The sequence below is a fragment of the Urocampus carinirostris genome, chromosome 19 (assembly GCF_059441175.1).
Source record: "Urocampus carinirostris isolate Australia breed hairy pipefish chromosome 19, RoL_Ucar_1.0, whole genome shotgun sequence".
In the NCBI taxonomy this organism is placed as follows: domain Eukaryota; kingdom Metazoa; phylum Chordata; class Actinopteri; order Syngnathiformes; family Syngnathidae; genus Urocampus; species Urocampus carinirostris.
In genome coordinates, this window is record NC_142367.1 from 20,617,201 (window position 1) to 20,641,066 (window position 23,866).

General features: G+C 37.8%; 1 protein-coding gene across 1 annotated transcript in view; it reads right to left on the reverse strand.

Moving 5' to 3' along the window:
* LOC148347668 (melanopsin-A-like) overlaps positions 1-19,904 on the reverse strand; it is a 33,519-nt gene extending 13,615 nt beyond the window's left edge. Inside the window, exons 1-4 of the mRNA XM_088323235.1 lie at positions 19,679-19,904; positions 11,016-11,152; positions 7,396-7,529; positions 1,943-2,146 (exon numbers count right to left, since the gene is read on the reverse strand). Of these exons, the coding sequence (XP_088179361.1) occupies positions 1,943-2,146; positions 7,396-7,529; positions 11,016-11,152; positions 19,679-19,783 (580 nt within the window). The 5' untranslated portion in view covers positions 19,784-19,904. The remainder of the gene's footprint in view (positions 1-1,942; positions 2,147-7,395; positions 7,530-11,015; positions 11,153-19,678) is intronic.
* Positions 19,905-23,866: the final 3,962 nt, after the last annotated feature.

Sequence of the window (23,866 nt, forward strand, 5' to 3'; positions counted from 1 at the left end):
TTCATAGGTATATTCCAATTATTTTTCGAGATAATACATTTTGAAGAAACCATGTTTTGTCTTTTTTTATTCTGAACTGTGACATCATCAGAGGAACACCAGCACCTTACCAAGCCAGGCACCATATTGTTTTACGTGTGAGTCAGAAGTTACGAGTGTTTCAAGGGAAGTTTTGGAAAATTCCTAGGAATTGTGGCCCATGTTGTTAGTCTTTTTCTCTGGCTGAAAGACAAGAATGTTGCAAGAAATTGGGGAGAAAAAAAAATCTGCTAAAATGAACCGCAGATACACTGAAAAATGCAGTACAACAGGGAATAAACACAACATCTAGACATTATTTATGTGATATGTGCAGTGGAACATCCATATTTTAGTATGGCCCATTCCAACGATGTCTTAAAGTAAAGTGAGCTTTGGAACTTGCCAAATTACTTCTATGAAAAAGGGAAAAAACCTTGGCCGTGGGTGAGTTTTGTTAATTATTTTAAACTGCATTTTAAAATTATTTGTATTTTGGGTGGTGGACTTTATAAAATATATTTCCCCCGAAAATGCGACTTGTACTCCAGTGCAACTTATACATGGTTAATTATGCATTTTTTGGCCGGTGCGACTTATAGTCAGAAAATCACGGTTATTTCCTGTCACTATAACTTTTATTTTCTCTAGACACTTTTCAGGGACATTAATTTGTCATAATCATCCATAAAATTGGGGTCATGGAAATTGTATTCACGACAATTGCTGTCTGTTAGCCTCACATGTTGTGTTAATGTGATTCGCCTTAGCTCTACAGAAGGGTCTACTTTGAGACCAAGTTTCCTGAGTCCCCAGGCACGTGGAATGTTTTGCAGTTTTGCATACTTGTGTGGAGGAACACTACATGTTCTGTGCCTAATTAAAACAAAATTTGGTTTAGGAATACCTTTGGGCAACTTTGAGGGGAGAAAAAACATAACACAGCAATGGTGTTAAGTCAGGTTAAACCTCTGGGCGTGAAATCATCTACTGTATTTTCACGAGTACATCAAGGTCTCAGATTTTCCTCAAATTGTACGGCGCTGTATTGTGCGGTGTGCCCTTGTGTGATGTAAAGCCGCGGACGCTGGGAGGTCGCATGTTTGAGCCATGGCTGAGCCATACCTGAGACAACATTTTTGGGTGAAATTAGATGTTTTGTTAGATCATTCACGCTTACAACTAAATGATACCTGCACGCGATCTCCAATAACTTTTAAGTGTCCCTTGTTTTACGCCACAAGGTCCCCGCTTGTGAAAAAAAAGGATATGTGACGTCACACGCAATGCGTTGTTTGCGGAAGTACTAAGGGATGCTAATGCCGTAGCATATTTAGAAATTTTGAATGAGTTTAAATGTTAATAAGTTAAAAACCACACTTTCCCTCCATTAAATGCTTTCCGTGTTTTCGTCCGCTATGGTCTGTTGATCTCTACGCTACACGGAAGATCAAATAACTGAGCAGCCGCAAGATATATTGTGCCTAAATTGGACTCCCATGCAAAATCTGATTCCCCTTCGCGTGAACGCACACTTTGCTTAAACATGTGTCGTGAACGTAGACTGTATAATGTGTTTATTAAGTAATATTGATTGGCGTGATTAAAACCAAAGAGCTATGGTAGCCTTTACAATGAGTTTATAAACTTTACTAAAAAAATATAGTTTGCGCAAAATGGAGTCAGATATAGGCACAACAGTTGCGGCTGCAACAGAGGGCACCCGCGCTCTACCGTGCAGTGCACCCTGTGTAGTGTTAAATACAGAAACAAAACCGGCTACGGAGACTCCCCCTTTTAAAACGGTGTGACCTTTGGTCGTGAAAATACGGTAATTGCCTTTTCACCTCCAACTGACGCATTGAAAATTAGTAAAGACGGTTGGCATATTAAACACGTGTAAAAGAGAGAAATTTGTACTGACTCCAGCCGAAGAAGGGCGGCAAACTCCATCCCATGGAGTACAGCCAGGCCACAGCCACGATGCTGAGCGCTTTCTTGCGAGACATGGCCCCCAACGAGGCCAAGGGCCGCGTGATCACAACGTAGCGATCCACTGCAATCACCATCAGCGTCATCATGCTGCAGATGCCGAAGAGGGCGCCACAGAAGGCGTACAATTCACAGCCTGCGCCAAGGCAAACACGAGAGCAGCTGAGAAAACGGGATTTCCCACAGCATCTGAAACGGGGCCAGTGCAATGCTAATGTGTTTGACTGAATAGTGGATTCACAAGGACACATGTAGCCCCTATGCTTTTAGACAGAGGGAAGAAAAGCTACTGGTGTAGTCCTTGGTTTGATGAGGGATAAAATTTATGGACGAAACACCAGAGTCAAAATGAATTTGAACAATTGATGGCAATTTGAGTGACGGACAAGACAATAGAAAACATGTAACATATATTATAGTAAAAGATAGGGAGGGGAAAAAACCCCTGACAACATCTCATCTAGTTTAGGTGTTTTATCTATTGACCTTGTGGTCAAAACAAAGGTTTTGAATGAAAAGGATACATTTGGTTTTCCAAGCAATGTCTTGCTAACAATTGCTATGGATAAATGCAAGTCCTGTCTGCCATCTATGCTGGCTAACTGCATTCGCTATGATGTCTATTGGAACTGGTAACAACAATTTGATAATCACTAATTAATTTGATAATTTAGTTGTATGATTAAATATTTACTGCTATGTATTTCCTATCAAATTTTAATATTTTAAATGTCAAATTCTCCTTTGTATTTAATATTTCCATTCAAGAAGCTTTTGAACGTGAATTGTTGGATTAGAGTTGAAAGTGATGCGAGCTCGAAAATTGAAAAGTCACAGTAGCAACAATAGATTGCCCTTTGACAATCAACCCGCTGAGAGAAAACTAAATGGATAATAATAAAAAAAGAATGAAAGATGGACAGACAACAGAGTTGCACAATATACAGTCTGGAAAGGAACGCTGCCTCCTGATTGGTTTCGGCAGGGCCCAGCGTATCTATTATGTATGAAGATGCCTGAAACGCATCTAACCTCAGACGCACAAAGAAATATTCTTGTAACAAAACATCACATTGTGGCCTTACAAAGCCAAGGCTGTGTCGAATTAATGTTTTATTTGTATTATTCCGTTGATTATTTTGCTAAGTAATCAATGATTCAGATACAAGTTTCTATTTCAATTGCAGTATGCTTGAAAAGACGAACAAAATACTAATTTAGTTATAGGTTTGGCCCATTTCAACATGTTAATTAAGTAGCAAAAAAACTTGATCCCTACTTTCTCATTGTAAAGTTAATGCGAAAACCACTGACGGTAAATAATGACTTGATGAGATTAGTAAACTACTTTGAAATGTCAGGAATGTCCACATGGTTGACTGACTTTGGATATTTGAAATATATTTAAAAAAACACTCAAACCGAAGTGTGAACAGTGAAGCTATTTTCTAACATCAGCGCAAAATATCAATTTTGAAATGGATGCTTCATATGTGCTAACTAATTAGGCAGCAGTCAAAATGTACTCCCTAATGCAGCGTTTTTCAACCCTTTTTGAGCCAAGGCACATGGCACAGTACGACAATTACTGAAAACACAGCACTAATGTTTGAGATCCATGTACATCCGCCCTGCAATATGATTGGCTTGCTACTTCCTCATTAAACCAACACAGTGCGTACACGGACTCAGAGTTTCAACAAATTTATCTGATTCAATGAATCTTTTTTTTTTTGGCAAACTGATCGTAAAATATTTTATTCAAATTGAAATGCGGAACGAGAGGCTGGCGGAGTGTGGAAGGAGATTGTAGATGCTGTTGAACTGAAGCTTGAACGACACTGGATGCATTTTACATGTATCTTTTGACGAGTTTCTGCTTTTAAAAACCCTATGCGACCCAACCCCACGCAGACCCTAGTTCCGGCGCCCCCCGAGTAAGACCATGCCTTCCAGCAACATCAAAGCAGGGTTTGGTCTTTCCAGATAGCTAAAACAAGCAAACATTACTTTTACAATCCTTTTCAATCGTTCCAATGAGCCATTACGCCGCCTGCCGTGGGGACAATTTTCGCAACGGCCGGAAAGTGGCACACAAAAATGGTATTAACTAAATCCCGGGGGAAAAGAAATATCCGGCAATGACACTGGCACAAATAAATGATTTGATTTTTTTGCTTAACTCGAAAGAAAATTGTCAAACAAGCAAGCACAATTCTCACTTCGAAACAAGCGACGCTTAATATAGTATGCTTGGCTGTCTTTATATAGACAATAAAAATATGAAAACACAGAATTTTGGGTGTTTTTATGACATTAATTGTTGGCTGGGAATAGGTTTTTTTTTTTTTTTTTGCTATCCAGTACGTGAATCTTTTTTATAAAAAATAAAAGGAGTGCTAGGTTTTGATGTGCTTTAAACAATAACCAAATAAGTCTATACAAATTTCATAAACAATAATTTAGTGAAATTTTGGATTAGAGATTCTCCAAATCTACATAATTTAATCTTCTCAGTGGTCATTTTTAAACTAAAATAAAAGCCCAATTATTTTTTTGTTGAATCAAGGTAACACCTTTTGCTCACTATGTTAAAAATCTTCATTGGTTATAATTTGGTACATTTATTTTTTTGTCAATCGTTCTTGGTCGTCACTTTAATATTGGATTAATCATCTTTCCTTTCATTTTCATGGATACAGAAATGTTTCGATTGATATAGAACAAGGGTGAGCAAACTTTGATTCTCATGCTGCATTTCATTAAATATTTTGGCATTAGGGCAAGGCCAGGAAGGAAAGAAATATTGATATATTTTCTGGGATATACCAATACAGTTTGGAATCCTATACATCTAAAAGTACCATTGTCCTTTTTTAAACATTGCATTCATGCAAAAATGTAAATAAGTCTTTAGATAAAGGAAATAAATCTGTAGAATAGCAGTGACAATATGCATTTTGGGAAAAATAAACATGCAGCCATTTACATGTATTGTATATATTTTATTTTTAAATCTATAATTAGACAATTTCATCAATTTTGGATTTGAAACAATCAGATTTAGAGCTGATAAAAAGATAATGTCCCTTTTTAAGCACAAAATTTGATCATATGTATTGATAATTTCAAAATGCTATAGGGGTAGCTCAGAAGTGTTTTTTTTTTCTTTAAATTTGATAAATATCTTGATAAATAATTAGGCAAGTAAAGAAAAATGTATCCAGCTCTGTTGGGAACAAGAATGGCACAAAACCGTAGGCCTACTGATTTACTGTATTCGAGTAGAACGCCAACTTGGGTCCTTTTTGATTAAAAACTGATATAAATGTATTGTTTTTTTGTTTTTTTTTCACTTTTTCTCATATTTAACTAAGCATTTTAGGTGACAATGTTGTTAAATCATTCATTGACAACGCAAACCATGATCACAATACTAACATAAAATGTGCAATGTATTTACTCAATGTCCTTCAAAGTCCGATTTATCATCAAAGAGTTGTTTCCCTCATACTTTTTTGTGTTCATATCTTTCAGGACTACTTTCGGTTTTCTCCATTCTTCACAACCATCTCTGGTACAGTGAATAAAATGGTGTGATAATGAGATAAAAAAACAATGCCTTTTCGTATGTTAACTATAGCGCTGATGTTCCACTGGTTAGGGTTCGGCGCTCTCACCGCCGCAGCTTTGGTTTGATTTCCGTTGCAACCAATGTTTTATGATTGTGGTCAGTAATGTACTACTGTAAATCCTTTTGTGTAACGTGCACCCAAACTTGAAGTTGTTTTTAGGTTTAAAAAAAAAGGAAACAGTGATACTTGTTTTTGTTTTACCATTTTATACATATTGTCATTATATTTTGAACATTGGATGGGTCGGATGAGAATGCCTGACGGGACCGCATACAGCCCATGGACTGTAATTTGCCCACCTCTGGTATAGAGGCATGGTAACGGAATGACATAGTCTTTATCTCAAAACACAGCTGGCAGCGCCTTATACAACCTCAAATAAAAGAAATGAAAGGATCAATACTGCAATTTATCTCCTCCATGTTGCTTCCATCATTTTGATCATCTTTGGAACATGGGCAAAAGAATGTGTCACTTTCTTTTCAAGCCACTTTCTCTTATTTACTGAAAAGGAGAAAGATTCCTTTCCCCCTTTTTGTTTCCTGTTCAGTAGACATCTATTAAACATTGGTGGGGATCAGTGGCCTTCACGAAGGTCACGACAATTCCTGAAGGAAAACAAGCTCGCCGACGACTATCAATGTTTGATCAACGGATCATTCTCTATCTGCACTCCCCCAAGGACACACACATAGACAATAGGAGGAATAAACAAAATAAAACACACTTAATACATACAACACTCGCACTAGATAGACAACAGCACTCGCACAAGCGAGGTACATTCGAAAACGTGCACTCAGACAATCAAGACGCAGCGTGATGGAATCTTTTGATGCGGGGACGGGCTGATCGCTGATGAAGCATTAAAGGCAGGTCAGACTCAGAGAATGAAATGAAATGAAATGAAATGATCTGCATTAACGAAGCGAAACTAAGTGCGCGCACGTATGAATTGGGTGATGGGGTTTAGGGTTGCAACAACGAATTGATCAAATTGTTGATCAAAAATGAGTTTCATCATCGATTCTTTTTACACCATCCGTAAAACTAAAGTGACTAAGTAAATACATTAAATGAGAAAAGGGGAGATTGATGTTGAGAAAATTACTTTGAAATTATAGTTATTTGATTCAAAATCTAATTCAGTGGTTGCCAGTTCGGCCAGCAGGTGGCGCTCGTGGTTTCCCACACAAATTAATTTTGAAATAGCCTCATGTCGTGTCTAGCATTTATCATGAAGGAAGCAATACTCTAGACATACTGTATTTTTAGCTTTAAATTCCCGATTTTGCAGTTTGTTGATATGGATAATGATTGATCAGTCCAGAAGAAAAATAATCTACACACATATTCAATGCACGTGGTTTGAATTTAACAGACTGTTTTATTTACATAAAAATAAGTGGGTCTGTTTGTTGGTAGGCCAAGGACTTAATTCAAGATTTTAGAAATTTCAATCCAAAAGTCGTTAAGTTTGGGACAAGGCCAAAACATATGTAAGTAATCAGCTGGTGACTTTACATCTGTCTGGCCTTTACTGTTTATTGTTAAATTATTTGGCATCACTTGTGATTTTTTTCTTGTTTTATATTATAGAATATTCTGTTGTTTTGTGCACTTTTTTCATCCATCAAAACATATTTGAACAAAGAGGAGAAAATTATTATTTTTTAAAGATCCAATTTTGAAAAAAAAAATAGACTATTATTATTAAATTATGCGTTAGCTGCAGCTCTAATTCGGTTACCTTTCTTGCTGAAGATCCACCTCTTGTGCATGCTGGTGATAAAGAAGATGGGCGCCTGCGTCGCACACATTAAGAAATCAGTGATGGCCAGGTTGATGATGAAGATGTTGGACGGCGTCCGCAGGCTTCGGCTTCTGTAAAAATTTAGTACTTCAGGCAATCTGTCATAAATTCGCCTTTAGAACTATGTGCACTTCATCAAGTTGAAATACATAAAACGAACAGTAAAATACAAAAGATACTTGATGTAAAAAAAAAAGTTATGAACAGGATAAGTCTTTCAGGTTTAAAGATGGGGTGCATCGTTTGAGGTGTTGTTAAAAAAGCAATTTTTTCTATCGCGCATTAACAATGCCCAACTGAGTCTAAAGAGTACCTATGCTTTATTTTCTACCGTGCCTGCGTTTATCTTACTTTACTTAAGCAGTTCAGGGTGGAACAAACTAGGTAGGAAGAATGGGGGCTGTGGGAGTGCTGGAGAGTGATCTTATGCTATTACCCACATTTTCTTGGTTTCTCTTTGTTAATGAAGCATGACAACGGTGAAAGTAAGAGGCCACCTTCAAGTATACTTGCCAACCCTACCGCTTTTTACTTTAGACTACCGCTTTTTGCCACTTTATTTAATTCCATAACACACAAATAAGTTTTCAGAAGCATTGTCCCTGAGTGCCAAAACGTAAAAATACCTTCTTCTCATTTTATTTCAAACATATGCTCATTGGTAAGTATCAAGCCTATGGGAATGGTTTTAGTATGATAAATCACTATTTAAAGGCAGGAGTGGCTTATATCAAAACTTTGTCCACACAACGAGGAAGCCCGGACACCCTAGTGTTGCTTCCTTTTTCTGGCAAATGAGTGAATGCAGGCGGGGATATGGTTAGCAGGTGTAGCGAAGCAGTGTGGTAAGAATCGTGAGACATGGAGAAATAGTAATAGGCAGTAAGTTCTTCAACAGAGCCTTTTCCTTTCCTTTCCCACTGTCATCGTCGGTTCAGAGAAGGACATTTTTAGGGAATGTTATCGCCATTGTGTGCAAATGTTTGCATTGTTCATGCAGTTCTTTCATCAGTTCAGTATTTTTTAAAACAATTTGCAAGCAAAGTGCCCTTGTGTTTAGCAAAGTATTGTGTCAGAGAAATGCAAAAGAAAGCACCAAAGTGAAAATTCTGCTTGAAATTCATCCTTTTTGGAAGTTTTCTTGGAAACGTAAAACATATTTTATAAAAGTATTTTCAAGAAACTCAGCAATGTTCAACTGTTGTCTACTAAACATACTTTTTATCCAATGAAAAACAAGGGGTCAAGCTCTCTCTTCATACTAAACGTTCTCTATACATACTAATGTGTATATATATATATATATATATATATATATATATATATATATATATATATATATATATATATATATATATATATATGTGTGCGTATACACTGTAGCTACAGAAATAAATCTTCTGTAGGCCTTCAAAAATGAATCAAAATGGCAAAAATTGTCTGGGACTGGCTCTCCCAATTTGAGAAAAAACGCCAGGCATTGAATGAGTTAAAAAACACCTGCTGCTTTTAAAAACAATTCTTTTAATCCAAACGACAACTATTTGACTCACTGCTAGTATTTTCGTCAACTGCTGCTTTATTTGGAAGCTAGACCAAGTGTTTGTGTGTGAATAAACCAGACATGGGGACTTGAGACTTAGTGACTTGGACTCGAGTCGACTCGAGTCGCTGTTTTTATGACTTGTGACTTGACTTGGACTTGGCAATCTAAGACTCGGGACTTGACTTGTGACTTGACTTGCCCAAGAAAAAAATACTTGGGACTTACTTGGGACTTGAAGGTGAAGACTTGAGACTTACTTGAGACTTGCACATGTGTGACTTGGTCCCATGTCTGGAATAAACCGCTTCAGCGATCTCATTAAAATTCTGTTTTCACAAAAGTCTACCACTTCCGGCGGCAGTGGCTCAGTAGGTAGAGCGCTCGTCTTGGGATCAAGAGATCGCAGTTCGAATCCCGGCTCCTCCGTGTTACATGTCGAAGTGTCCTTGGGTAAGACACTGAACCCCTAATACCCCCAATAAGCAGGTTAGCGCCTTACTTGGCTGCACGGCCGCTATTGTGAAATGTGAAGCACAATGTAAAGCGCTTTGGGAAGTCTTGACTTGAAAAGTGCTATATAAATGCAGATCATTTCATTTAATTTCATTAAACAAGCATGATTATTTATGTGTCCATTTATTTTTAAATATTATGGAGATAGATTGTGTTTAGCATGTACAAATAGAGTCAAAAGGTTGTCTGTAAACTTAAGTACAGTCCAAACGTCCACCCAAACCCCAAGAAAGATAAACAGTTGAGCTAACGGAGGCTGCATTGATGAAACAAGCCAGGAGATGGCGGCCACGAGTAAAAAAAGTTCTAAGTTCTGTAAAGCTCCTTTAACGGTGTTGGTGCATTGAATCAGACTGAATGAAACGATTCTACCTGGAAGTGCATTGAAATTTGCAACACCTTGTCTTTTTTTTGCAGAGCTACCTGTAGATCTTTTGTAGGTAATGCTATTTTTGGCGAATTCATTATGTATTTCAAAATACTGAACAAAATCCTGTCATATCGAATCAAACCAAAGTTGAACCAAATCAATCACTCCTCTTTCTAATAGAACTATCCTTGCAGCCTCTAAATAGAATTTCCTTTTTTTGTAAAGAGATTTACACCCCAAAAGTGGATTAGAAATACTAGATGCGACAAACACCAAATACAAACGAGCTATCACATGAAAATTACTTAGGGGAAAAAAAGGCAATCTATTTTGTCACACATTAAATCTGGTTTGTATATCAATTCGAGTATGTATATTCTATTTAAAAAGTATATTATCTCGAGTCAAGATATTTTTGGGTAAAAATATTTAAAAAGGGTAGATTTAAAAAAAAAATCAATAGAAAATAATTGTTAGTTGAAGTGTAATCATTAAAGCGGTAGTGTTGGTAGGTATTAAAGGTAAGATCTTAGGCTGGGTTCTGGCTTATAATGTTAATCATTAAGTCTGGCTGGTCGGGTTTCTCTCTTGCCTGTTTTTTTCGTGGAGGATCTGCACAGCATGCACTTTTACTCAAAGTAATTACTTAGATAAAGAAAATTCTTACAGAACTATCAGTTTAACTCAATATGACTAATATCACTAAATCCAATTAAATGTTCCTCCCTAGTGTTGGCGTAAAAGAAGCGCGGCTTTCTTCCTCCACCTCCATCACGTCAGACCTCATTTCTGATTCTTGCCAATAGCTTACAAGAGTTACAAACTTTTTGCTTTTTACAGCTTGTAATCTGCAGCAATTGTTTTCGGTGCCATTTTGTTCAGTTTTACTTTCGTTTTCTGCATGTCGCCAAGATACGCACTTGGTTTATCAAATCAAGTTAATCCGTCTGGTTCGGGCGTGTTTAAGTGTTTATATACCCGCAACTTGTGCGGGGTTTGGCTGAATTTTCTAGGCTCGATCTTACCCCTAGTAGGTAAGATACTGTCCGAAGTAGTTCCAAAAAAAGCAGCAAGGATAATACAAGGGTCTCTCATATCATTATTGTATACAACATCCATCACTCTTACCTGCAGAATGCGTAAATGACCAAAAAGTTTCCGACAATCCCTGTGATGCCCACAACCAAGATGATCACCCCAATGGTGTAGTGCGCATGGTCTGGGACATCCACCGTCGGAAACGGATGGCTGGGAGCCAGGGCGCCCTGGCGGCAAAGAAAATGCCAACAAAATAAGGGTTATTATGACATCGTAAATCCAGATTCTAATTTAAAAGTGGGAGTGGTGCAACAATGCCCAAACTTCAATACTAACATAAACATATGCCACTTTATCAATAATTGCGGTCATAAACTGCTTTTGGCATTATGAAATTAAAGGGTGTTAAACCACATTTGGCCACTGTTTTCTGAGCTTTACCAACCATTTTTCAAGGTAAAAAAGCCCACTAAGTAGAATTCATAAATGAGTTTTCTGATTTTGTTCAGCTTTAAATATTTGCATAAAATGTGCAATAAGTTCCTTTTAGTGACCAATGTAGATTTTTTGCTGCAGTAGCTAACTGTTTTTCAAGTTATACAGTCAGCATTTGGGCTGTATCTTGGAAGTATGGATGCTAACAATGCTAACAATATTGTGGATTGTGGCTTTGTGTTCTTTTAGTGTGCCATGTTGTTCACCGTAAGTGCATCATGTTAGTGTAATAGTTTTTCTTTTTCTTTTAATTGTTGAACTTAAAGCCCCAGTGTGTATTATTTGACCACTAGATGTCACTGTATTGTCTAATGCAAACAAAGAACAGTGCCATAAGAACAATTTGGCAGCAAGATGGCAGACAAACATGGCGGCGACTTCTACGTCTTGATTCCACTACAAATTTCTCAACCTATGATTTTATTTATTTAATAAAAAATAACATTTGTATTATATTTTATGCATTTTTTTCAGATCAATGTTGTTGTTTTACTGAATGGAGGTTTTTATACCACTAGGAGGCATTAAATACTACGCAGTCCCTTTAACATCAAGTGTGTGCACTGGCCTTAGGTTGGCATGGCCACCTTAGTGAACCTTATTGTGCTGTGGGAAAAAAGCACCATGGCATTCAGTAAATAAACCCCTAAATTTTAGGCATATTTTTTTCAGGTTTGTTCCAATTATTTGGAAAACCAGGGGCGTGATTCTTTTTTTCAGATCGATACCAGTCTGACTTTTCATTGAGTTCTTAAAGGGACAGTGTGTAAAATGGAACCACTAGATGTCGCTGTTTTGTGTAGTGCAAGCGAGTGCAAAAGAGCACACCATTTTTCCTCTTTTTTTTTTTTTTTGCAAAACAGCATCTTACAAGATTTTAGATTTTTTTTTAAAATGCATATCTATATGTAATTTTGCTCAATGTCATCAAAATTGTTTTGTTTTAAAGTATTAAGTTTGTTTTACCCTTAGGAGGTGCTAAGTGATACAATGTCCTTTTTTCAATATACAATAACAATACCTGCATTTAATTTAAATAAAACATTTAATTAACACATTGTTTTTCTTGTGTGATTAGGTGGTGTCAAATTGCTTCAACTACTGCCAAGGAGGACTTGTCTGAATATAAGGTAAAACAAATCTAATTATTTTATTTATTTTTTTATGTCATATTTTTACTTTATAGAAAAATCGACAACAAAGAAATCTGAAACCATGGCAAACAAATCCATTTTTTTTGGTTATAGTGTCTCTTTTTAAAAAGATCACACTCACGGCACAATTTCATTCGCAGCTATAATGCAATATGGAGCGTAACAACAAATGACAAAAAGGAAGTAGTAATAATGGTGAGGGCCTCATCTGACTTGACAGTTGCTATGGCAAAGTGTTTTTCTTTATTATCTGAGTCACGCGATCATGACGAGCCTTGAACAAATGGACATATACTGCCCTCGGGCTTTTCTGACATTAAAATTCTCTCGAAAGAATCCTCAACATAGGCAGCACGGCGGCGCAGTGGTTAGCGCTTGTGCGGCACAGTTGATGTCATGGGAACCTGTCGTGGGTTCAAATCCAGCTCCATACTTCCTGTGCGGAGTTTGTATGTTCTCCCCGCGCTTGTGGTTTCCTCCCACATTCCAAAAACATGCATTTCAGGTGAATTGGCCGGTCCAAATTGTCCCTAGGTGTGAATGAGCGAATGAGTTGTCTGTCCCCGTGTGCCCTGCGATTGGCCGGCAACCGGTTCAGGGTGTCCCCTGCCCACTGCCCGATGATTGCTGGGATGGGCTCCAGCACCCCCGCGACCCTACTGAGGATAAGCGGTGTAGCTAATGAGATGAGATGGGAGATGAATCCTCAACATCGAAACACACTCGGATGATCGTCAGGACGCTCATTTGTACGCTGTGCAGTTGTTCTTTGGAAACTAAGTTTGAAATGACTCAACGGATGCATAGTATACCCACTCATAAGTTATATACATACTGTTATTACGACTGCCTCTTGGCAAAATAACAAAGCAAAGCCCGGACGTGTAGTAGGCAATGTGTTGTCACCTCCCGCATGCAATCGTGGTTCTTGAAATCATTTTCCCACGGTGAGTCATGGTGGTTACATCGATACTATTTGTAATTGTGCACCAAAAGTCAAGCCGTGAATGACGTGCAAAAGGAATTATTACATGACACTTTGTGACACCAAAACACTTCAAAGTAAATGTGAACACCTTGTTGTGCATAACCTGTTGCATAATCCGACCTCTTCTAAGCTGCTGTTATATGCTATAAGGGGGGGAGATCTCCTTCTCTTGGTATGCTAATGAATCACTGACCTAATTTCTGCTCAATTATATCAGAAAAACATAGTCAAATATTCTTAAATAATATTATTTCAAAATAAATCATTATTTCATGGTAGAAAATAATACTGAAATGAAGTTCCGTCTTCAAAACGGCATAGCTCCAAATCTACACTACAATAGAGAATTATAATTTTAACCAGTGTTTTTCAACCTTTTTTGAGCCAGGGCAACCAGGCTGACCACCCCGGTTCGAGGCTGGGTGGAAACATATGTTGGCCTGGATAAGGATGGGCGCCACCAGGCTGTACTTGCCCAAGCATACAGGAAATCGGGATCTAACCAAAAAAGCATGTTTATTTGTATAAATCACAGAGTCTCAATAGGTTGCACAGACTGTTATTTACTTTGATTAATAATTTAATAGTAATCATTTAATAGTAATTTTTGATTTTACTGTATTTTAATCTCCCCCCAACCCCACAACCCCAGGTTTTCCTCTAGTTTTCTTTGTTTTGTACAATAGAATAACAAAAACGATACTTGAAATGAGCAAAAAATATCTAAATATATTTTTAATTTTGCTACGTTCTTTTTTTTTTGTCAAATAAGAAAATCAAGACTAAAATGAGGAAAATTATAAGCAATATTTTGACTGGATAATTTTTTGATTAATTTTTTTGTAGCAAAAACTTAAAAAGCTTAATCAAACAGAATTTTCCTGGGCTACATAATGAGCAGATACCTAGAGAATAACGAGTACAAAAAAGTAATCTGCTGCCACCTATTGATATGAAAGAATCTTACATTTACTCCGATGATCACTAAGAGAAAGAAAAAACATCAAACAATAGCCTGCATTTTTTGCAATATAACATTGGGAAATTTTCTTCTGCGCACTAGACAAGGTTACACGGCCCTGGCACACTGTTCTAAAAACACTGATTTAAACTAGATAGATAGATAGATGGATACTTTATTCATCCCCGCAGGGAAATTCACATTTCCAGCAGCATCCCTGTGCTGAGAAATGATACAATAATAAAGCAAAAAGAATACAATATACAAATACCCAATGTGACGTGCTTATACCCACTGTAGCGTGTTCTATGGAGTATCTAGATAGTGCTACACAGAATACATATTGCAATAAAATTCGGTAATATGTAATGTAGGGGGTGTGGTTTAATGTGGGCCTTTACTCTGCCGTGTGGAGTTAAAGAGCCTCATGGCATAAGGAAGAAAAGATCTCTTCAGTCTGTCCGTGGTACAAGACAGTGACAGCAGTCTGTCGCTGAAGCTGCTCTTCTGTCTGGATATGATGCTGTGTAGTGGATTTGATGAATGAACTACACTAAAGTACTCGAATTTAATGGTGGCCATGATTGATCCCAAGTCCTCAATTAAAGATAAAATGGCTAAATTCATGCGTCTTTTCAGTCATGGCATTGAGGGACTATTTTGGTTTTACTCGTATGAGGCATGCCTACCAAATTTTTATGCTGCAAAGTGGATTTGGAAGGAAGAAACAAAGCTGAAACGGCAGGGGATACACCTGTAAATCTCATAATTTCATCTCCGTTTTCTATATAATGAATATTGATTGCGCCCACGCGGCTCGACCGTGCAGCTGTTACGACCGACGTTCCGTGTTAGCTCTGCTTCAGCAATCAATCCACAGCAAACAACAAACAGATGACCATTTTTGTACAATTGACAGCTTGATTAACATTTATATCCAGCTCACTGCATACTTAAGAATATCAAACAATGTGCAATCCTTCAGAAGAAAAAGCGCTCACCCAATAAGGTTAATTACGTGGCCCGCAATTGATCAAGCCACTTGTGTCACTCGTTACATTGATGTTTTCAGAGCGGCTACTCAGACGCCTTTTGTTGGATGGCTATTGCACATGCACAAAGCTAATCATCCCGCGCCTGCAAACGCGGCATAAACAAACACTCAACAAAGTCGCATTCCATCACTCGTTTATGCTCCCTCATTCTCTCTCATTCTGTCTCCTTTTCCCTCTTCCACACTCTGACATACATAACTACTCACGGACTTTATTTTCGATAAGGACACCGCATTGCCATAATACTTAACTAGTCCTTTGTCCTTATCCCAAATTAAATTTATTTCAAACCTGAATTCCAAAGCCAAGGTGTAACCCTCTTAACTCATTAAATGCCAGATGTTTCTCTCACATAAGAGCAGGTGCCAGCCAATGTTTTGCCATTTTGACTCATTTTTCAAGGCCTACAAAAAATCATTCTTAGTTCTGTAGCTAAATAGGCAGCAGACTTATAAGAAGCTTCAATCGTCACCTTCTATGACACAAAATGTATGTTTATAGCTTTTACCATTGTTTACTAAACAACAGTTGATAAGTTTCTTAAAAATACTTGTTTAAAAAAAAAAACTTAACAGCGTTTTGTGAAAGGATGCATTTCTAGCAAAACTTTTACGTTGGTGCTTTTCTTTTGCATTTGTGATACCTCCAATATCTAAACAATGCTGTCCATAAACACAGTGGCGCTTTGCTTGCAAAATAACATTTTATTGCAGGAACGCTGAACTTATGCATGAAAGATGCGTGGACTTTGCAAGAATATGTCAGCGCCTGATGTTTCTGAGGACACGATTTCGGTCACCATGGCGATCGCGATCCCACGGACGTGCATGAAACATCATCCTTCTGCCCCGGTGCCCCGGTGATGACTTTGTCATCTTTTTAGGAAGTAAAAAGTTCAAAGCGTTAACTGTCGGTACTTATCCATATCCTGGCTACCCCTACTACACTACTTCACTACGCCTATTCTCACCATACAGGGCCACCTACATACTTAATTCACTGGACTGGAAGCAAGACTAGGAATGGAAGCTTCCTCGATGTGTGGTCAAAGATCTGCTCAAAGCCATTCCCCCCATCTGATAGTGATTTTTAATAGGGAAATCACTCCCAGAGGCTTGATACTTACTGATGTGCTGCGCTAAACCCTTTGTAATTTTATAAAATGAAACAAAACAAAAACATAATTTTACATTTTGTCTCTCAGAGACAATTCTTCTGAAAAAGTATTTATACGTAATGGCTCTAAATAAACCAATAAAGAAGTCTTAAAAAGTACTTTGATGCAGAATGTCCCCGCAACATTAGTACGAAGGTAACAGAAACACAACTGCGTACAAAAAATGATGTATCCCTTTACAATAAGCATGCAAATTAAAGCTACTATAAGACAAAATGACAGAATGATTGAAATCAGAAGTGCCATAAAGTTTACAGATCTTTGAATCAATCGTAAACATGTCCTGCAACACATCAGTTTTTCCATTGTAAAACAGTGTTACCGAGATGTAATGCATATAAAACCGGAGAATACTTGTCCTTTTTGAAAGAGAATGTCATAAATAAAACCATCACCATGCCTTGAATTGGAATGAACCAAGAGTGCCATAAATCTCATCCAAATCTGCCGAAAAACTGTATCGCTCATTGAAACGCAAAAAACAAATGAATTTATTATTCACAATAATATTGAATCTTTTTGTCACTCAATCCAATATCATAAAACCTCTAACCTATCCAGTTGAAGGGTATTTTTGTTTTTGAGTCAAATTCCTCCCCATATACTGTAGGTGTTGGGTAAAAATGATATGTAGCCTATTTTTTTTAGTTGCAGGAAGTTCTTCCCATTACCCATTTACCACTGGGAAACGCTACCTTCATTTTTTGCATGGCTCATCATAAATTTCCATTATTGATATATAATTCTCGCACTTATGCAGATTCTTTAGCATGCACCCGGCCTTTTGGGCCAGACCCATAGGGAGCAGTGACAATTTATAGGACAATACCTTACAAACTAATTACAGCTGCTGTTAATCATAAGCGAAGAAGACCTGCAATAGCGAAACAAAGCTTACAGGGAGCAGTGTCTGTGTTCTTTTTAAGTCAACTTCTGGAGAAACATGGCCACAATTTTGAGCATTTACGAGCACTTCATCCAAAATTCAAGCACTTTTCAATCCTTGAAAACACAATATTAAATTTCAAGTATTTTCAAGGATTTTAAGCACCCGTGAAAACGCATATTTTTTGGAGAAGTCGTTGCATTTTGGAGAATTCCTCGATTCCTTGGACTATTAGAAATCTCTGTGATCCGAGTGGCGATCCACGCAGACCAGGAATCCAACAAGGATCTGATTCTTTGTAGAGCTCCACATTAGGGTTGTGGTAGGAATTGGATTAGTCCTTTGGTCTTGACTGCGGAGTACTAAACTTTGAGAATCAAACTGTGCTTTAATCACATACCCATGGATTTGGAATACCCTAAATTGAAGAACATCTTAGTTGTTGCTTTTTTTGCTTATTTGCTGCACCTTCTTGTCATTCATCTGAGTTGTATTGGTGTAATAATAGTCTGTAGTTTGTGCAGCCCTCTGAGACTTCTTGTATTAAGGGCTATACAAAATAAACATGACTTAATTGTATAATTGGCGATAAACAATAGTTATTTTGTACCTCGAACAAACCAAACATAAATAAAAACCAAAAGCAGACCCCAGGTGTGCCTAAATTCATGATCTGACCAAGTAAGACTACCTTTTAAATGACATAAATCGATAAAAACAAGACACCGTATTAATTGAACTTCTGATCAAATAATGATTTGCAACAAAGTTCCAACAGAAAATCTATCATTCAAAATCTAACACGTTTTTTATTTCATCAAATACACTCAACCGATCTCTTGAGTTGATCCTATCTTGTTTAAGGATGCCCCAACCAAAGCTCATAAATCAAAACGATAGTTCAAGCTAAGATGTTGATCTTTCAATACTCAAAAAAAGTAAATAATGGTTTTAGATGTCACATTGCATATCACAGCCGCATTTTGTGTCTTGAAAAAAGTCATAAATCATTCAAAAGGTGTTTTATCTCCTCCGGCTCCAAACAAAGTTTGGCATCCCATTGATCATGTCTACTGTAGTCGGTGCATGACAAACTTTTGGATACCCTCCATCCAAAACAATATAAATCAAAACAAAATGGGGATTATAAGCCATCCTCATATCTATTCCTCTTCTTACCTCTTGCCCAACTACTGTTAAATAATAATGAATTATTCAGGTGCATTCACATAATAAAGAAGCAAAATGTAATGCTTTATACACACAGGAGACGTTATGGAGGCCATAAAGGGTCATTTGATTCATTAATTACCATTTACAGTTTAGAATAAACAGGGGAAAAATTGTAAAAAAGTGAGACTTTTTTTCAATGGAATTCATTACATACTTAATATCATAGCCAGTAAACGTCACAACTCGCATATCAAAAAGAAGAAACGTCGCAGCGCTCACATGGGTGAATTTCACAGGTGTGCCTCAAATGAAATCCCCCTGGGAGGATCCCCTGTGATGCAAGACTGCCCCCTCCCCTCACCCTGGGGCCACCACCTTTCTAACTTTCAACCATGACAGCACTCACTCGCTGAGTCTATTATGTAGAACAGCTTGCTTCCTGACAAAAAAAGATTTTTTTTCTCCAGGGTGTGAAGGAGGAGGCGAGGATGCTACGGCGCTCTGGGGAAGGGGGGGGTGAATTCAAGGGGAGGGGGTTCTGATTCTTTAAGGAGTCTCCAAGCAAAAACGTCCACACAGTTTCTCCGTCTGCTCCTCTGTGACACAGTAAATAAAGCGAGTTCAGCTGAGTACATTGCTGGGGGTCTCAAAACGCACATCTAGTGAGGATGCGTATTGGAACCCTCACATGGGCATTTTTGCCACGTGCCAACACCCACCACAGCTGCTTTGTGAAGTGATGCTTGTGAATGACAGTGTGGTAGGATGTGCGGATGGATTCATTCATTCATTCATTCATGCAAATAACTATTGTGTTTTATGAAGGAAGAAAAAGCTATTTTTTTGTTAAAAAAAATTACTCACTGCTGTGGCGAGTGGGACCAGCTCCAGGAGCGGGTGCGATGGACTGATGTTCCACGGAGGGTCTGGGGTGCCCATGCCGGGTCCGATTAACAGCCGGGAGTCCATTTGTCCGCCGCGCCGCGCTCACGGACTCAATGCACGTGCGTAAAAGTCTCCGCCGAGGCAACAGTGGCGCCAGCGTTCATAGCGGGAGCCGAGTCCGAAGTGTGACTGCATGGGCTGATGTTAGGAGGGGTTGGAGATGGGAAGTGAGTTGGTGGGGAGGATGGAGTTTTGCGTCTCTCCCGCTCTCTCTTTTTCACTCCGTGCGGCAGCCAATCCCACATTCACAGATTTCTCAGCACTGTGTCAGTAGGTCTGCCAGTGTTATTTTTTTTCCTCATTCCCTCATGTCTTTTTTGTGTTCTTTCTTGTCCTTCACTCGAATGCATACTAGTGCGTTAACTAATCAACCTCCCTATCGACACACCACCCACAACCTCCCTCTCCCGCGCTAATACACATACCTGTCAACCTCCACGGCTCCATGCCCTTACAAAATGTTGTATTTTCCCTTACAAAATAATCTTACACCATATTATTTTTTCATACATGTTTATTTATGTAGTTTAACATGTTATATTGTACTTGTGTTTCGTTATATCATATATATTGTTAATTAACATTTCGTTGTGAGATACTGAGTTGCTCGACATGAATGAGGTTTATTATAAAAAGTTCAAAAATGACGTAGCTTAGACGTTCACTGTAAAAGGAAAAAATCCATGCAAATATAATTAAGTAGAATAATACATTTTCTTATTCAAATTATTCATTCATTTTCTGCATTAAATTATTGTTGGTAATATACTGATTAAAGGGATAACCACAAACCTGTCTTTTTTCATTTTCTCCTTTTATACTTCCTTTTTTTCTTAACTTCTTTAGACAACATAATCATTCATAATATAATGCATCAAAGCAAGTGAGCCGTTTAAGAGCCGGCTCTCTTTAACGAGTTGAGCCGAAAAAGCCGGTTCTCTAAAAAGAGACGGACTTCCTTTCACTTCACAACTCGAACTCGTTTGACTTGATTGATTTGCCATTTTGTGATAGTCGGTGTATACCGGATGGTATCCATATTTGACAAGTTTTTCCGTACAGATTTTCTTGTACGTCGTACACGTCTTAAAATGCATAATAAACGTACTTTGTTCTGCAAAAACGTACAGGTTAACAGGTATGCATACACACCCACAACCATATGAATGTCCACACACAAACCCAAGACCACATTTATACCCGCACCCTACGTTCAGCATGGAACCCTCAGACACCCCAAAAACATTCTTACACTCATCAACATAAATGCATACATACCAACACTGACAATACCTAGAGCAGCACGATTCTTAAAGCTAACCTCGTTTGAGGCTATATTTCTAAACTAATATTGTGTTATACTTTATTTTGAAATTTTAATGTGGACAGCTCAAACATGTGAGAACTGGGGGAATCCATCCGTTTTATGAATACACATCGTTTTGATTGCTTATGTGAAAAGTTAGTTCAAAAGGGTTCTGATTACCGTAAATTCCGGACTACAGAGCGCACCTGATTAAAAGCGGCACGTGCAAATTTAAATAAGAAATTCAACCTTGATTTTGTACAAGCCGCACCAGATTTTAAGCCGCAGGCTTAAACTGACGAATAAATGAAATAATTTCACGGCTATTTTTTTGCATTTAAAAAAAAAAATCAGGGGGGAAGTGTCTAATACAGAAAAGTAACACATTGTGTCCTGATTAAGACACTGGTTTGGGGACCCAGGCCGCAACTGTCTATCTCAACGAGCACAGCAGTTAATTATAATTCATTTGTCATTAACATATATGCAGGAGTGAAACAAAAATTATTATGCGTGAATGTTTTTATCATTTTAGCAAGTAATGTCGGCTGATAGAATATTTTAGCGTGGCAGCAGGTGACGAATTATCAGTATATTTTTCCTATCGGGATGAAAACTGACATCATAGTGATCAGTTCAATAACTGTCGTGTACACTTCCTTAATTAATAAGAAGTGTCGGCATGTAGAATGATTTTACCGTAGTATTAGCAATACTTGGTCTCCTCTCTATCACTTTGTCATGTGCGCACGGGCTGAAAGATTCACATGGTTCTGCATGTCTACAGGCTGTTAGTATTTTACGGGCTTGTAAATAATAGTACAGTTATAAAGTTTTGTCTTCAAAAAATTGTTTTCACACTCCTGCGTATATGTTAATGCTGATTAATATTGATTGCGCAATGAGATTCAGATTGACTGTTGCGCACAGAGTCCGTAAATGAGTGTCTTAATCGCGGTACAATGCGTTACTTTTCTGTAGTAAACATTTCCCCTCTGATTCTGTCTAGATCGCAAGCTTACTCTATAGCAGGGGTCAGGAAACTTTTTGGGACAAATAGCCATAAAAGCATAAATATTTTCTTTTTGAGGGAGCCTCACCATATATTTTAAGACAAAATTAAACAAAACTGCCAAACCCACTCTACAGACAAAAGCTAGTTCTTCGGCACACTTTATTTTACGGTGTGATGATTTGATAAAATGTACGAGACGTTAATAAAAATGCCAGAACCTGTGTCCCATATCAATATAAAGATACCACCTAAATGGACTAATTTTTACGCAGGTGTGCAGAATCATTGATTGATTTCTGGAAAGATAACATTTACAACTCTTTCACAATGTCTAAACATACAATATTTAGTTTTTCAGATTTTGATCAACATTGACAAGGTACCAGTCAAGGCTTTAAGCTATCGTCTCACCTGTTTTCCTGATAAGATTACCATGCTACACTTATCTGCAGGCGTTTAAATGCAAAAAACAAAAATTCAGGCGAGAATAATAACTTTCTATTTCTGTGTGTGCAACTCAGATTACTCAAATCTAGTCGTACTTCTAGTAATTTCAGTTAGGGACAAAATTTTAGAGTATTACCTTTTTGAAAAGAGATTTTAAAAAAACTTTCGTAGTCTTCAAATGGTTCAAAAACAGCATTCAATTTACTTTTGGTAGATCTTGGATTGGGATTTAGGCAAATTTTATAGGAACCTTATGAGTGTTGAAGCTCATTTTGATCGTTATTTCTGTCTTAAATAATGGTTTCAAAACGAGGTTTGAGCAAAAGTGTCACAAAATACTGTAACATATTTCACTTCGACGTAGACTGCTCTGGTCAAGGGGTGTATAGCTCCAACCAATCCTACCTCTCACCCAATCAAATTGCTTTGGGTTTTCGGCTGGAGTTTGTTTGTTTTGTGGGTTTTCATCATAAAGTGTTTTAACAGTGAAATATGTTTCATAAGCTTCAATATAAAGGATTCTTTAGCGATGTACAGCCAAAACGGGGTCTGTTGGTATGACAACTTGACTGTAGACTAACCAAATACCAATTTAGTATTGTTCCGGCTTTACACGTGCTAAAAATCAGCTTTACGTTTAAGCAATACAGTAAATAATCGCAAGTTGTATTTTATGTCCGGGTCAGATGTACTCATGGAAGGAACCATAAATGGCTTGCAAGCCATATGTTTCTGCCATCTGCTCTATAGGGACAGTGTGAATCTCATCCATCCTCATGCACATCACTAATTACATGACGAGTCATTTGGCTAACAAAGGGAGTCATAGTTACTCTCGCAATTTACCAGGGCTTCATTGAATCTCTTCACTTTGACTTTTAGATCATTTGGCAGAAATCACGTCGCGCCATATCTTGCTGCATGCCTTTGTGATGCTATGTTTGAATTAAACAGTCAGATTTCCTTGGTCTGTAACTAGTTTTAAGCCAGCTGATGTGACATGCAGGTGACGTGCCTTGCCGCCAGACTTGGTGGAGAGCGCCACCGGGTCAACCCGGGGCCCCGACGGGCACTGCAGCTGGGGGTGTCTGAAGTCCCCTCAGACACCCTTGCAAAACATCAGCCACATCGTTTGTAAGCCGCAGTAGTACGGAATTTACAATACTAAATTTACTTTTTTAGTTTCTGGTATAGTGAAAGAATCAACAATTGACCAATAAAATCTTTGAACGCGAAAGGGATATAAAAACAGATTTTGCTGCTCTGACCAATTATGACAAACACAACTTGAATGAGAAAGCAGTGTTTCTTTCTCACCTTTTCTTTCTTTCTTTTGTTC